This window comes from Trachypithecus francoisi, unplaced genomic scaffold, assembly GCF_009764315.1.
Source record: "Trachypithecus francoisi isolate TF-2019V2 unplaced genomic scaffold, Tfra_2.0 Lachesis_group17, whole genome shotgun sequence".
NCBI classification, from domain to species: domain Eukaryota; kingdom Metazoa; phylum Chordata; class Mammalia; order Primates; family Cercopithecidae; genus Trachypithecus; species Trachypithecus francoisi.
Genome location: NW_022681462.1, coordinates 2426649 through 2441276, shown reverse-complemented (window position 1 = coordinate 2441276; position 14628 = coordinate 2426649). Strand labels below are relative to the sequence as shown.

At 40.9% G+C, this 14628-nt stretch overlaps 1 protein-coding gene across 2 annotated transcripts in view; it reads left to right on the top strand.

The window, feature by feature from the left end:
* Nucleotides 1–14330, top strand: part of MGAT4A (alpha-1,3-mannosyl-glycoprotein 4-beta-N-acetylglucosaminyltransferase A) — a 128927-nt gene extending 114597 nt beyond the window's left edge. The window contains exons 15-16 of one of the 2 annotated variants that reach the window (XM_033238959.1): nucleotides 7638–7750; nucleotides 11982–14330. In XM_033238959.1, the coding sequence (XP_033094850.1) occupies nucleotides 7638–7750; nucleotides 11982–12056 (188 nt within the window). In that variant the 3' untranslated portion in view covers nucleotides 12057–14330. Of the gene's footprint in view, nucleotides 1–7637; nucleotides 7751–7880 lie in introns of both variants that reach the window. The other variant, XM_033238960.1, reaches the window with a different exon arrangement.
* Nucleotides 14331–14628: the final 298 nt, after the last annotated feature.

The window sequence follows — 14628 nt, the reverse complement described above, 5'->3', positions numbered from 1 at the left end:
AGGTAGGCGGATCACCAGCTCAAGAGTTTGAGACCAGCCTGGCCAACATGGTGAAACGTATCTGTAGTAAAAATACAAAAATTAGCCAGGTGTGCTGGTACATGCCTGTAGTTCCAGCTACTTGGTAGGCTGAGGCTGGAGAATCGCTTGAACCCAACCCAGGAGGTGGAGGTTGCAGTGAGCCAAGATTGCACCATTGCATTCCAGCCTGGGCGACTCTGTCTCAAACAAAACTAAACAAGACAAAAGCCAAGGGCTACTGCCACGACCGGTGCTCTGATCCTAAAGCAAGGTGTCACTCCAAGAGCAGGGGCTGCTGTCCTTGCCAAGGACCCAGAGCAGTGGTGCAGAGATTCCGCCCATTGGAGAGGCAGGTCAGAACAGAGAGCTCTGTAGTTCTCCCTAAAGAGGGGGATGACTTACTTGAACCAGAATGTAGGGCAGTTCAAGCCTAAGGGTGCTGCGGAATACACTGGAAATTTTAGTGTTAAGCAATTAGAGATGGTAGCTACAGTTAAGCAATTAGAGATAGTAGCTACAGAGAGGAAATCTGATCCCAGTGGAAGGTTTAACAGGGAGAACTAGGGAAAGAGATGCTAGTAAGAGCCTTCTTGGAGTGCAAACAAGCTGCTGTTGAAACAGGAAAAGTTCCCTCATCCGCCTTTCAGGTCGTGTCTTGGGGTGTGGCTTCTTTGGTACCCTGCTGCCCATCCGCCTTTCAGGGCGTGTCTGGGGGTGTGGCTTGTTTCTTTGGTACCCTGCTGCTCATCCGCCTTTCAGGGCGTGTCTGGGGGTGTGGCTTCTTTGGTACCCTGCTGCTCATCCGCCTTTCAGGGTTTGCCTGGGGATGTGGCTTGTTTATTTGGTACCCTGCTGCTCAAACCCCTAGGGGAGCATGCAGAAGGGCCGCTGTGGGGCTCTGACCCCAGGGCAGTGTCTAGGGCTGAATGTTTACAGCTCCGAGGCCCCAGTGTGCGCGTGTTACAGGGTGCTTTTTAGTTTAGCTGTCCATAGGTGGCTTGTGTTTGTTAGCTCAATGGAGACCCCCTGCCTTTGTTTTTTTTTGTTTTTTTTTTTTTGAGACAGAGTCTCTCCCTCTGCTGCCCAGGCTGGAGTGCAGTGGTGCCATCCTGGTTCACTGCAACCTCCACCTCCTGGGTTCAAGCGATTCTCCTGCTTCAGCCTCTCGAGTAGCTGGGATTACAGGCACGTGCCACCACCCCTGGCTAATTTTTTGAATTTTTGGTAGAGATGGGGTTTCACCATGCTGGCCAGGCTTGTCTCCAGCTCCTGACCTCGTGATCCACCCCCCTCGGCCACCCAAAGTGCTGGGATTACAGGCGTGACCGACCGTACCCGGCCATTAGACCCTCTGCCTTATCACAAGGACAGAGGCTTTCTGTATCCCAGGGTTTCTTGCCTTGGTGTACCTGAAGAATTGGATCACTCGTGGGCTTGGAGAAGGAGTGCCAGGTTTTATTGAGTAGAAGTAGCGCTCGGCAGATGGGAGAGCCAGAAGGGAGACCATTTTGCCCTGGAGTCGGGCTGCTCAGCGGCCTAGGCTCTCCTCCGACTGCCCCAGCCACATTCTGCGTCATTCCGCCTGTTGATGGCCCGAGGGCATTCGCGGGTGTGCTCTTCTGCCCGCGTGCTCCCTTCCCCTCTACGTCCAGCCGTCCAGCCGCTTGTGTGCCTGCCTGCTAGGGTCTCGGGGCTTTTGTAGGCACATACAGGGGCGTGGCAGGCCAGGGTGGTCTTGGGAAATGCAACATTTGGGCAGGAAGACAGAAATACCTGTCCTCACCTAGGTCGGTGGGTGCAGGCCCAAGGGTGGAGCTCCAGCCAGGGCTAATGCCCTTCTCTACCCAGCACTTCCCTGTTCCACTTCCCTGTCGCCAAGACTGGCCCTGGAGAGGGGCTTGAATTTAAATTGGATCACACTGGGTAGCAACCCAGGCGTGAAGGCATTGGCAAGAACAGTAGACCATCAGCTGGCCATCAGTGGAGAGCCGAGGGTTGATGGGGTGGGGGTTAGAAGAGCGTGATAGCTAAGAATGTCTTGCGGAAGAAATACTCGTTCTATTTCAGTGGGTTAAAGCTGTGAGACGGCAGAAGAACCTTCTGCAGAGACCCAGTGGGAGAAGGAAAGGGCCACTGCTCAGGCATGGCAGGCAGAGGGGAGCCACAAATGTAGCCTTGGCCGTCCCTATCAGTGCCAGGAGTGTGGGGTTCCAGTCATTCTGGTAATTTCCTTCACTTTTTCTCTTCTTTCCTGTCTTTTAATACTTACCTTCCAGACCATTGGGTTAAGGACAAAGGCTAAATTTGTCATTTGAAAAGTCATTACAGGCCGGGCGCGGTGGCTCAAGCCTGTAATCCCAGCACTTTGGGAGGCCGAGGCGGGCGGATCACAAGGTCAGGAGATCGAGACCATCCTGGCTAACACGGTGAAACCCCGTCCCTACTAAAAAATACAAAAAACTAGCTGGACGAGGTGGCAGGCGCCTGTAGTCCCAGCTACTCGGGAGGCTGAGGCAGGAGAATGGCGTGAACCCGGGAGGCGGAGCTTGCAGTGAGCTGAGATCTGGCCAGTGCACTCCAGCTTGGGTGACAGAGCGAGACTCCGTCTCAGAAAAAAAAAAAAAAAGAAAATTCATTACACACACACGGTACCAAATACAAATTTAAAACGGTAGTCTTAAGTCTTCTTCCCTTTTCTTCCCTCTCCTACCCAGCGCTTCTGAGAGGCAGTTCCTGTAATGATTTGTGTCCCTTCCGGAGTATTCTTTGCATAAATAACAGTATCTGGATATGTTCTCTAAGAACAACACATCATCACACACAAATGATATGCCCTATAACCCACTTTTACGTCTCTTTTTTTCATGGAACAAAATGCCTGTGAAATACGGAACATGAACTTTAAATGTTTTAATAGTGATAATATGCTGAGTACCTGTATCCACCCTCCAGCTTAAGATGTGCCATTTCAGCTGTCCTCCCCAATAGCTTCTCTTCTCTTCTCCTTCTACCCAAAGCTATACCCTAATAGCTTCGCTTCTCCTTCAATACCTGAATTTTATGGTTATCATTTCCATTTTTACTACGTATGGAATATATTCCTAAGCAATGCACAGTGGGATTTTGCCTGTTTTCACATTGGATATAAATATCTTTCTGTAGTCTACAATTTGGTTTCTTCCCCCTCACAATTGTGAGATTCATCCATGTGGGGGTGTGGGTTTACGACTCATTCTTTTTCACTCCTGTATGGATGGATTCTGTGGATAGCACAGTCTGTTCTCTGTTTGGTCATAAAGTTTGTGTCCATGTTTTTGCTGTAATAAACACGGCTGCTTTGAACACTTATGCACATGTATGAGAGTTTCTCTACAATATAGACTTAGGAAGAGAAGCAGATCTTCAACTGCATTATCTTCAACTATTTCTTCATTATTGATTTATTTATTTAGAGATGGAGTCTTGCTCTTTCGCCCAGGATGGAGTGCAGTGGCACAATCTTGGCTGACTGCATCCTCTGTCTCCTGGGTTCAAGCTTTTCTCTCCACCTCAGCCTCCCGAGTAGCTGGGATTACAGGCGCAAGCCACCATGCCTGACTTAATTTTTGTATTTTTAGTAGGGACGGGGTTTCACCGTGTTGGCCAGGCTGGTCTCGAACTCCTGACCTCAGATAATCCACCTGCCTCAGCCTCCCAAAGTGCCGGGATTACAGGTGTAAGCAACTGTGCCTGGCTTATTCTTTTTATTTTTTCTTCAGTCATTTAATTGGCTGCCTAGAATTCCCTTGTATCAGCATATTGTAATTTATTTGGCCAGGCTCCTAGTGATGGATACCTAGGTTGTTCGCAGTCTTTTACTGCAGCGTATATACTGTTCTTATACATGGGAGACGACAGATTGCTGGGTGAGAGTGTTTTGATGAAGCTAGTTATTTGGTAATCATTTTTCTAATTAAATGAACTCATCAGGTGACAGTATTCAGTGTCGCATTGGTTAAAATGTTCCAAGTTTTGCAATATTTTTAAGCTCTGAATCCCCTGTCCAATTCAATATTCAATAATAATTTTTGGTAGCACCTACCTGCTACCCCAGTCCAGCACCAAGTATGGACAAACTTCTATGAAATCAGTTTATTAATGATTTTTGAATAAAAGCATTACTTTGGAAGCTCATAGGTTCACCATTTACAATATAAATTAGTACAAGCCTGCTCTGCTGTGGTTTTTCAATCTGAATGTACCTTATCATTAATCTAATTACTCTGCTGTGAGACTGGATGGTGGATTGCATAATGTGACAGCATGTGATCAGCAAACTACGGCCCGTGGGGCACATCTGGCCCTCCACCTGTTTTTGAATACTCTGTGATCTAAAAACATTTTTTAAGTCTTTTTCTTTTTTTATTTTTAAATGGTTAAAAAAGTAAAAAGAATACATTGTGATATGTGAAAATTATATAAAATTCAAATTTCTGTGTCCATAAAGTTTTTTTGGAAGACAGCCATGCTCATTTTCTAATGTAGTGTGTCTGTGATTCTGCTCTCCAACAGCAGAGATGAGTGAGTAGGTGCAGTAGAGATCGAGGTCATGCTCTCCTGGCTTCGCACTGCTGCTTAGAGTACTGCAAATCACAATGATGCATTTATAATTGGACAGTATTTTGAGAGCCACACATATCATGGCACTGTGACTTAAAAAAATTACAAGTACTTATCCATCCTCAAAGCAAGAAAAGTTGTGGCTTTTAACACAGTAGAATGTGGGTTATTTTACAAAATTGTTGGCAAGTCATTGTAGTTATTGTGCAGTTACGTGAGAGCTGTATGTTATTAGGCTAAATACAACGATATTCCCAACTCACAGGAAAGCAGTGGTCAGAAAAGTTGGAAAGTTTAGAATGGAATATCTCATCACAGCAGAATTTCTTCACTAAAAATACAAATGAGGCTGTTCCCAAAGTGATATTTCAAGTGGCTCATTTTTTTTTAGCTAAGCAAGAAAAACCACTTACCAATCATGAGTTAATTAAATCATGTTTAGTAGCAGCAGCTGAGAAAGTAAACTTATTTAAGGATAGGAGGTTTTCAGCAATAACAATTGCTTGAAGACTTAAGGACATTGGGAGCAATATCAGTAGTCAAAAAGCAAAGCTGATGATTTTGAGTGTTTTTCTTGGCTCCTGAGGAGTTGATGGAGTTGTCACTGATACTGCTTAATTGTTACTTGGAGTCAATGCCAAGGTTGAAGAGACTTAAGAGTTGGCCCCTGTAAATAGTCAGTTTGGAACAACTACAGAGAAGAGTATTTTCACACAGGCTGAGAAAACACAAATTCAGTAAAACCTGAAGTAGAATCTGCTAAGATGTGCTACAACAAATGGTGGTAAATATATATATATGGAGATGGCTTAGTTGCATTAATTTATAAAGCTTGAGAAAATGTAAAGTATTTAAAGCCTATGTTTATTTATTTTATTATTCATCAGCCAGGTACTTTGCAGAAAAGATGTGAATGTGTCATATGTCATTGAACCAAAGTGTCAACAGTGAACCTTATTCACTCGCATGGACTTAGCCATCACAGATGCTGTGAATTTTTGTCAGAAATAGGAACTGAATATCCTGACTTGCCCTGCCACACAGCAGTTCAGTGGCTTAGCAGTGGTAAAGATTTACTGCAGTTTTTTTGAGTTCAGGACCAAGATTGAAATTTTTCCAAATGAGAACTTCCGTCAACAACTATTATCACTTTGAAAATTCATGTTTGCTGGACTGGGCATGGTGGCTAACGCTTGTGATCCCAGCACTTTGGGAGGCCGAGGCGGGTGGATCACTTGAGGTCACAGGTCCAAGACCAGCCTGGCCAGCATGGTGAAACCCCATCGCTAATAAAGATACAAAAATTAGCCAGGTGTGGTGGCACACGCCTGTAATCTAAGCTTCTGGGGAGGCTGAGGTGGGAGGATCACTTGAACCTGGGAAGTGGAGGTTGCAGTAAACTGAGATTGTGCCATCACACTCCAGCTTGGGTGACAGAGTGAGACTCTATCTCAAAGAAAAAAAAGAAAATTAGTTTTTGCTGCACACTTAATATTGTTCTTATTAATTCAACCTAAAATTACAAGACAAAATGGTGCTTATATGCAAAACTTACATTGCAGTCAAATCATTTTAATGACAGTTAACATTGGACTTGAAGAACCATCAAGCTCTTTATACATTTCTCATGCTGTCAAAAGTTAGAACAGGAAGCAAGATCTCCATCCCACACAAATTTATAGCAGATGCCCTTTCCAAGCTCCAGCTATAGTCCCAGCAGTGGTTTTGGACCTCAATACAAATCAAAGAGAAATTTCCATATCTCAAAGCCCATTTAATTGAGGAACTTCACCTAAATCTCAATTGAAAATTATTCATCTGCAGTGTAATAATACACCAGAAGGCTAATAATATACCAAAAGGAAAATCGAATCGAATTCCATAAATGCCTCCCAAGGGATGCATGTGCCCCAGTAAAATCGTGTGTTTGTGGATTGATATCAGTATTAGGCAGCACCTAGGCTGTGTGAAAGAACGTTTCAAAGATGTATATAAATATCATTATAAATCAGCAATAACAAGGGAACATTTGCAGTCAGTTTTGATTATAGGGAACATTAACTTTGAACCTCAATTCAGTGAAATGTTATACTCCCGAAAGGAATTATGTTCTTCTCCTTGGTATACCTAGATTACCAAAAACTATATATTGTATTCAGTTATCATTATATATTGAATTTCCACCTCAGATTCGTGAAAATGTGTTTTCTCTCTTCCTGTATATATTACCCTACATAGTAATCTCAAACTTTCTCTTGGCCCACAAGGACTGTCCTTTATAGAAGAAGTTTACCAACCCTTGGCTTAAAGGAATTTGGCCCATGATGAACCATTTTCTTGTCACTTTTCTGACAACATTTTTTGGTTTTGTTTTAAGATGGATATTATTCCTTATAGAAAGAAAGGTGGTACAGAGTACATTACCTTGTCTGGTTCTTGGTCCTTATTTTTATAGGAGAGCCTATTTTAGCTTATCGTTATAATGGAGTTTTATATTGAACTGTGTAGAGGAGGTGTTATTTCTTAATTCCTTCTAAATGTGCCTTTGGAGAGAATACACTTGTATTGAGTCCCTGCTCAAGGTGAACAACTGTGTGCATATTTAATTCACAAATCAAAATTTGTTATTGACTTAACATTCAAAGCAGTCAGAGTGCGTAATGGTACAGATTATATTTTGGTAAGATTTAGGTAAATCACAATTTACAAAAAACCTATAGGTTAAAACATTGTTGATGTAAGAACAAATATATTTTTGTTTTTTAATTTGTAGTGAGAAAAAGTATAGCTCTGCCTAATTAAGTAAATTGCCTGTGAAGTTTTTAAATATGCACTTCTTCATGAAAACTATAAAAGCTGAACAAAAGTAGAAAGGCGGTGGAAAGAAATTACCCCATGCCCTGTCAAAAGACGTCGACTAGAAATATTTTGGTGTATTCCTTTCCTGCCTTTACTCAGTGATATTTTATGTTTGCTTATCTCAGCATGTCCAACAAGTATTGATTTTTATTTTGAAGGAAAATTTGAGAATGGTGTTGCAGAAGGAATGGTGGATCCAAGTCTCAATCCCATTTCAGCCTTTCGACTTTCAGTTATTCAGAATTCTGCTGTTTGGGCCATTCTTAATGAGGTAAGCATATATCAAATCAGTGAAACAGCTTAGGAACTACGTTTTTATTATGTTTTTATTTTGTATTTAAGGCCTTTTTGGAATTGAGAATTAACAGCTTTATCATACCTCTTATGATCTTGTATTTCAGATTCATATTAAAAAAGCCACCAACTGATCATCTGCTGAGAAACCAACACATTTTTTCCTGTGAATTTGTTAATTAAAGATAGTCAAGCATGTATCTTTTTTTTTTTATTTCTACTTGAACACTACCTCTTGTGAAATCTACTGTAGATAAGACAATTGTCATTTCCACTTGGAAAGTGAATCTCCCATAATAACTGTATTCGTTTGAAACTCAGCTGTCCTCTGATTTTAGCTTGACTCAAACATTTTTCAATTATGACAGCCTGTTAATATGACTTGTACTATTTTGGTATTATACTAATACATAAGAGTTGTACATATTGTTACATTCCTTAAATTTGAGAAAAACTAATGTTGCATACATTTTATGAAGGGGGTACTTTTGAGGTTCACTTATTTTACTATTATAGACCCTCTTTTATAGATTATCAGGGATTATATATATAAATATATAAATATACATAAAAATGTTATGGAATTAATTTATTAGAAACACTTAAGAAGTACATATTTTTGTGCAGTAGATTTTTGAATCGATACTTTTTTTGAAAACCAGTTACCTTGCTTTTTTAAGTTCTTTCTATATTTTTCTTTGGAAATGCAAACATTACAAATCAATGCCATTTTTCAAATGCACTGCCATTTAAGATTGATTATAGATGGATTTCTTAACTGAAGTACTTTTATAATCACAGTGACTGAACAAAATATTTTCAAAGACATTTGTCATTCCTTAAAGCCAAGATTTTAAAGACTAATGTCCTTCCTGAGGGTTACTTTACTATACTGTGTATGGTGTACAGCCACAGAAAGTCAGTCTGATAAATTTTCAGTGTGTTAGTGTGATGCATTCAACCCAGATTATTGTAGACTTAACTTACTATATTTCCTCTGATATGTAAAATGACAAACTCTTCTTTCCTTTTTAATCTTTGTCTTTAATCCATGAATTAGGTGCATTATCTCCTGTTGATTCTTTTATATCTGCACTCATTTTATGAGTTCTGACAAATGTTTTCTAGGTGTTGTTATTGTATGAGTCATACTTGGTATAATTTTAAAGAAAAATTGTAATATTGTTTTTTGGCAAAATATATTAGTAGTAGTATATTTTCCAAAATGATTTCATTGTAGTATGAACTGATAAGTGAGTCCTGTGTCCAGGAGAGTGTATTTATTACTCTTAAACATGCAATTCCAAATGATATTACTGCTATAAACAAAGAATATTACTGGTCTCAGCAATCAGTGATCTTTATAAAAGTACTTTTAAAAAATGATGAATTGTCGGCCAGGCGTGGTGGCTCACGCCTGTAATCCCAGCACTTTGGGAGGCTGAGGTGGGTGGATCACGAGGTCAGGAGATGGAGACCATCCTGGCTAACAGGGTGAAACCCCGTCTCTGCTAAAAATACAAAAAAAAAAAAAAAAAAATTAGCCGGGCGTGGTGGCGGCGCCTGTAGTCCCAGCTACTCAGGAGGCTGAGGCAGGAGAATGGCGTGAACCCGGGAGGCGGAGCTGGCAGTGAGCTGAGATTGCGCCACTGCACTCCAGCCTGGGCAACGGAGCAAGACTTCATTTCAAAAAAAAAAAAGATGAGTGATCAACACCAGTTCCCAGCCAGTCTCCTGGACACACTGGGGTGCCACAAGTGGGTTGCAGGTTGGTTGCAGATTCTGCTGAGCTTTCAGAGTGGCCGCCGGCTGGGGCCTAGCACTGGGGCAAGGTTCCAGCTGGCTGCCTCTATCCTGGGGGAGCTTCATCTAGTTACCCAATGTGCTGAATCAACAGCATCAAATAGCTTCATTTCCTGTGCAGTGTTAGGAAGTGCAAACGTTTGAAAACACTGATACAGTACAATTATTTCCATCACTCCATGTTGTTACAATTTTTAGCTACTTTTCTGGATTGAAAAGTCAATCACGTTGCCAAAAATGATTTTTATGTCAGTTAAAGGCCAGTTGAAATTTTTTTATTAGGATGTTTTAAATTTACTTTTCACTTTCTTGAATTTTTTTCTTCTCAAATTTCCTTGGCCCAGTGCCCACAAGCAAATTTCATTCAAAAACAGGAATAACCTTTCATCATAAAATTTTGCCACCAGCTTGGCATACTAAATGCCCACAAAAATAACTGAGTAACCAGAGGTAAAAATCAGTGCAGGTGGGCTTAGGAGTCCCCTTGGATCCCTGGTTCCTCCGTTGCCAACTCTGGTTTCATGAAGAAAGACCATGCTCTGGAAATCTAGGGAGGAGAAAGTTAGTGTAGCACCTGGTGTGACTTGTTACAACTTCTTTAAAGACAGTCTGCCTGGCTCGCTTTTTCCTGTTTTCATGCAGTTTCCCCTCCCAGCATCAGCCTACCTGTTCCTAAAAAACTCATTCTTGTTCCCAAGACTCCTTTTAGTCAAATCTTTCCTATCATTCCTGGACTTTCTTGTACTTCCCTCCCCATGAATCTACCAGTGCCTAGGGTGGGCCAGGCACAAGGCAGGTGGCCAGTTAGCATCTGGATGTGGGACCAGTTTTTCCAGCTGCCCTCCTCTTTCTCTCTCTCTTTTTTTTTTATTATTATTTTGTTTTGTTTTTGAGACAGGGTCTCGCTTTGTTGCCCAGGCTGGAGTGCAGTGGTGCTCTCACAGCTCACTGCAGCCTCGACCTCTGGTCTCAAGCGATCCTCCTGCTTCAGCCTCCCAAAGTGCTGGGATTATAGGTGTATGCCACCATGCCCAGCCCGCTTTCTCTTTCTTAACTCCCTCTCCCTGCTGTTGTTGCCATACTCTTGCATACACAATTAGCTGTCTAGTTTTGGACTGTTTGTGGATAAGTTTGTGTGTATGGCGTGTGTTGTCTCTCTCACCAGATTTCAGGTTCCTGAGGCGAGCCTGCAGCTCATACTGCTCATGTGTCCTCTCCTGTGATGGGTGCTCAGGGCCTCTCACTATTAGTTACTCCCTCCGTCCTGCCCAGTTCTGCACTCAACTAGTAGAAGCAGCCATCCTTTCCGCAGCAAGAAATTGTAGTGGTCGCCCTTAAGAGCAGTGTGAGGGTGGAAGATTAAGGGAGAGGAAGAGTCCCTGGAACTGGAAGAAGGTAAATACTCTGCCTTGAGAGGGCACTGAACCATTTTACCAAAAGAGGAAATGGAAAAAGTGTCAAAGGTTGGGACTAGTTTTAAAAACACATACAGCCAGTAGACACATGGGCGCTGTTTAAATAATTTTTTTTTTACTCGGTTCTGCCATCGCATGCACTAGTGACATTCCAAGTACTCAGTGGTCATGTGGGGCTACTGGACACTACGGATGCAGAACTTTTCCGTCGCCACAGAGAGCTCTGTTGACCAGTAATGTGTCCAGAGTGCTCGTTATGAACAGTTTAGAAACCACAATTAATACATTCTCCTTATGAGGTTAAAAGCAGACATGGGAATAGAACATGACGCAAATGATGATGAGTATTTTGGGTGAGAAGAGAAAGCCGAGGACCCATTTCTAGAATTCTAAGATGTAAGATTTCTTAAGTTCTTTATCTTAGTCTCATGCATTCTCCACATCATGCACTGTACCATACTGTGTACCATACTGTGTAGTCAGAACAGACAATGTGATTGAAAAGCTTTGGAAAAAGTTAACACAAAGGATTATTTAGCACATAGGCTGTAGATATGTATGTGTGTATTTATTCAAGTATTGGAGATGGTTGAATACCTTTGAACAAAGCGTATAGCTTCTCAAATCAGTGGTTGCACTAGTAAATAATTAGAAGATGTTATAAAACTATAAGCAAAATTATGAAGGCCTTTAAAAAATCTATCATAATAATGAAAAAGAGGTTGTCTCCCAACAGTGCTGTCCCTCAAAGAAAAGATTGGTTATGTGGAAACAGCACATTTGGAGATTGTTCTAGTCAATAGCAGTGTATATTTGTGGTACGCAAATTTCTAAGAATGACCCCTACTGACACCCCTGCCAGTGACCTTGTATAATATCCTCCCCCTCTGAGCATGGGTGGAACCTGTTTGAGCCGTAATTATATCATGTTATGTAGCAAAAGGAAGACTTTGTCTGGGGGTGGCTAATCAAATCTCGTGACTCCTTTAGAAGCCGAGTTTCCTCGGGCTGGTAGCAGAAGTCAGAGACAAAGCAGAAGGACCCCAGGCACCACTGCTGTTTTAAGGCAGGGGGGCTGCGTGAGAAAGAATGCACGTGGCCTTAAGGAGCTGAGAGAGGCCTTGGCTAACAGCCAAGGAGCTGGGAACTGCAGTCCTACAGCCATGGGAACTGAATTCAGCTCATTCATGGGCTTGGAAAGGCACTCATCTCCAGTCTCCAGGTAAGACCCAGCCTGCCCAACACTTTGAGTCCAGCCTTGTGAGACCCTAAGCCGAGAACTCAGTTAAGCCTGCTTGGACTTCTGACCTACAGAACTATCAGATAATGACTCAGTGGTGTTTTAAGCTGCTAAATTTGTGGCATATTTGTTATGTTGAAATAGGAGATGAATACAGTATTTTGAAAGAGGTAAAGAGGAACTCTTCGTACTTGATTCCCTGTAGTACGCTGGATCTTTCTTGGTAAATGCATGAATTAAGTCGTCAGTAGCAAGTCATGTACCTGGACCTCGTTGGGGATGTTCTCCACCAGAGATCTCAGTTCGTCTTCGTTGGATGTTTGTTGGCAAAGTTGCAGCATCTTACTGGGTAGCGTTTTGTAAAGGAACTGCTAGAATGAGACTATAGGAATAGGACTGAAACAGTGTACAATGAATCTTTTTTATTTCTAGAAGAGGTGTTACTTTATGCTGATTTAGACTGCTCTGAGCCTGTCAGAAGTAAATTCAAGAATGATTAACTGGTATTTTAGATATAACATTAAGAGCAAAAACAACCTTTGCCTTGTAGAGATCAGATAATCTACTGTTTATCGAGGGACTTAATTTTTTTTAACCAAAACTTAGTTTCTCTTTTTATCATCTAGAACAGATCAAATCCTGTATGGGCCAGCCAAATGTTTGCAGTGTGAGAATGTTTTGCAAATGCCTCTCTGCTTCCAAGCCATTAATTGCGAATGAAGTTTTATTTTGTCCAGTAATTTTTGTGCTTATTTTTACTGTATTGCCATGGCCTTGATACAAGACAAGTAGAACTAAAAGAAAGAAAATGAGAGGTTAAGACTGTCAAAAGTTAAGAAATGTGAGTCATAATCATACCTTAATGTTTTAAGGGAACTTTATCCAATCCAATCGCTTTATAGAAAAGGAACTTTTCTAAGCTATGTTGCAATATTTACAGTGTGTAAAATTTTGTTTGAATTGGTAGTTGTGCATTTTAAATTATTGATCTTATATGCTACGATAACTAGTATGCTTACTTTCTTTAGTGCATGTGATCATACAGTGCTTAAAAGATATTTTTTAAAGACCCAACCAAACTGAGGATTTTGTTACACATATCTGTGTCAACACCTATATATAAACTCCTCTTCTTACCTGAAACACTCCTTCACCAGTTTGGGCACTAACTAGATCCTTTTCAAAGGAACAGACGGGAGTGAGCGAGCTGGCACTCCAGAGTGCGTCTGAGCTCAGAATTTAGAAGACCTCATTCAAGAAAGTAAACTGAGCATTGACGGGAAAGCACTTTGCGCTAAGTATCATTCCCACTGTTCACGTTGCAGTAAAAATTGTACAAAAAAAAAAAAAATAGTGGTGCTAACATTGTTCTAAAATGAAGATTGTTTTTGTTGTGGGGAATATTTTAATACTCTTGGACTTCAGGGAGGCTATGTTATGTGTCACTTGCTCCTAGTTGTTTCATTGTATTAGTAATTAGCAAACTGTCCTGGAACCAAGGGTTTGGTACTTCTGCTTGATTAGCATTCCATTATTTATTTGAAATGCTCAGTGTTTGCTCAAATTTGGTGAAAATATCTTTTGAGGACATATTCTCTGAGCCTTAAAAATGGCTGCTATCGACAGTACTGTAAGATGCACTGCCAGTAGATTTGATACTTTTCAGTGTAGGCAGTAATGTTTTCTAAGAAAGATTTAGAAATCAGCATAACTGTGTTTCATTTATGGAATGAAAAAACTGCAGTGTCCCATTCAGAACACTTTGGAAAGGTTGTCTTTGCATTAGGTGATGTTTCTGGAAGCATCCCTCAGAGAAGCTACCTGAGGAATCTCCTTGCCAGGTTGTACCAGATTTTTTTTTTTTTTTCCTTAAATGTATTGTATATATTTTCCTTAAAATGTCTTCATTGGCTGAATGATTCGTATCTGTAGTAATATTTTAGGTACTTGTTGGATTTTTAAAGGAAGATTATTTATTTTCAGATTTGCTGCTATAATTGAAAACCTAATAACTGGTCCTGTTGATTGTGCCTTTCATCACTGTTTTTCTGTGCCACGACCGTTCATGCGTATTTGAAATAAAGAAGTTTAAAAAGCCATGTTGAATTCAAGATTCCTTCTAATAAAAACAGGTAAAACTTAATGAGTAGTATTTTATTATTTATTTTGTTTAACACTGACATACTAGTTATCCATTTTCAGTTAGAAAAAGGAGTGGATCTTTTATTTGGGTTTTGTAAAGTCTTTGAAGAAAGGGGGAAAAAAAGCCTTACTGTGAAGACAGTGATGATGAATATTATGCTGATGTTCACTTTATTATACGCACTATACCGTTCCTAAAATAACAGTAGCTACCTGGGCCTCTTTGATCTAAAATATTTAGGGGCTATTAAGTTT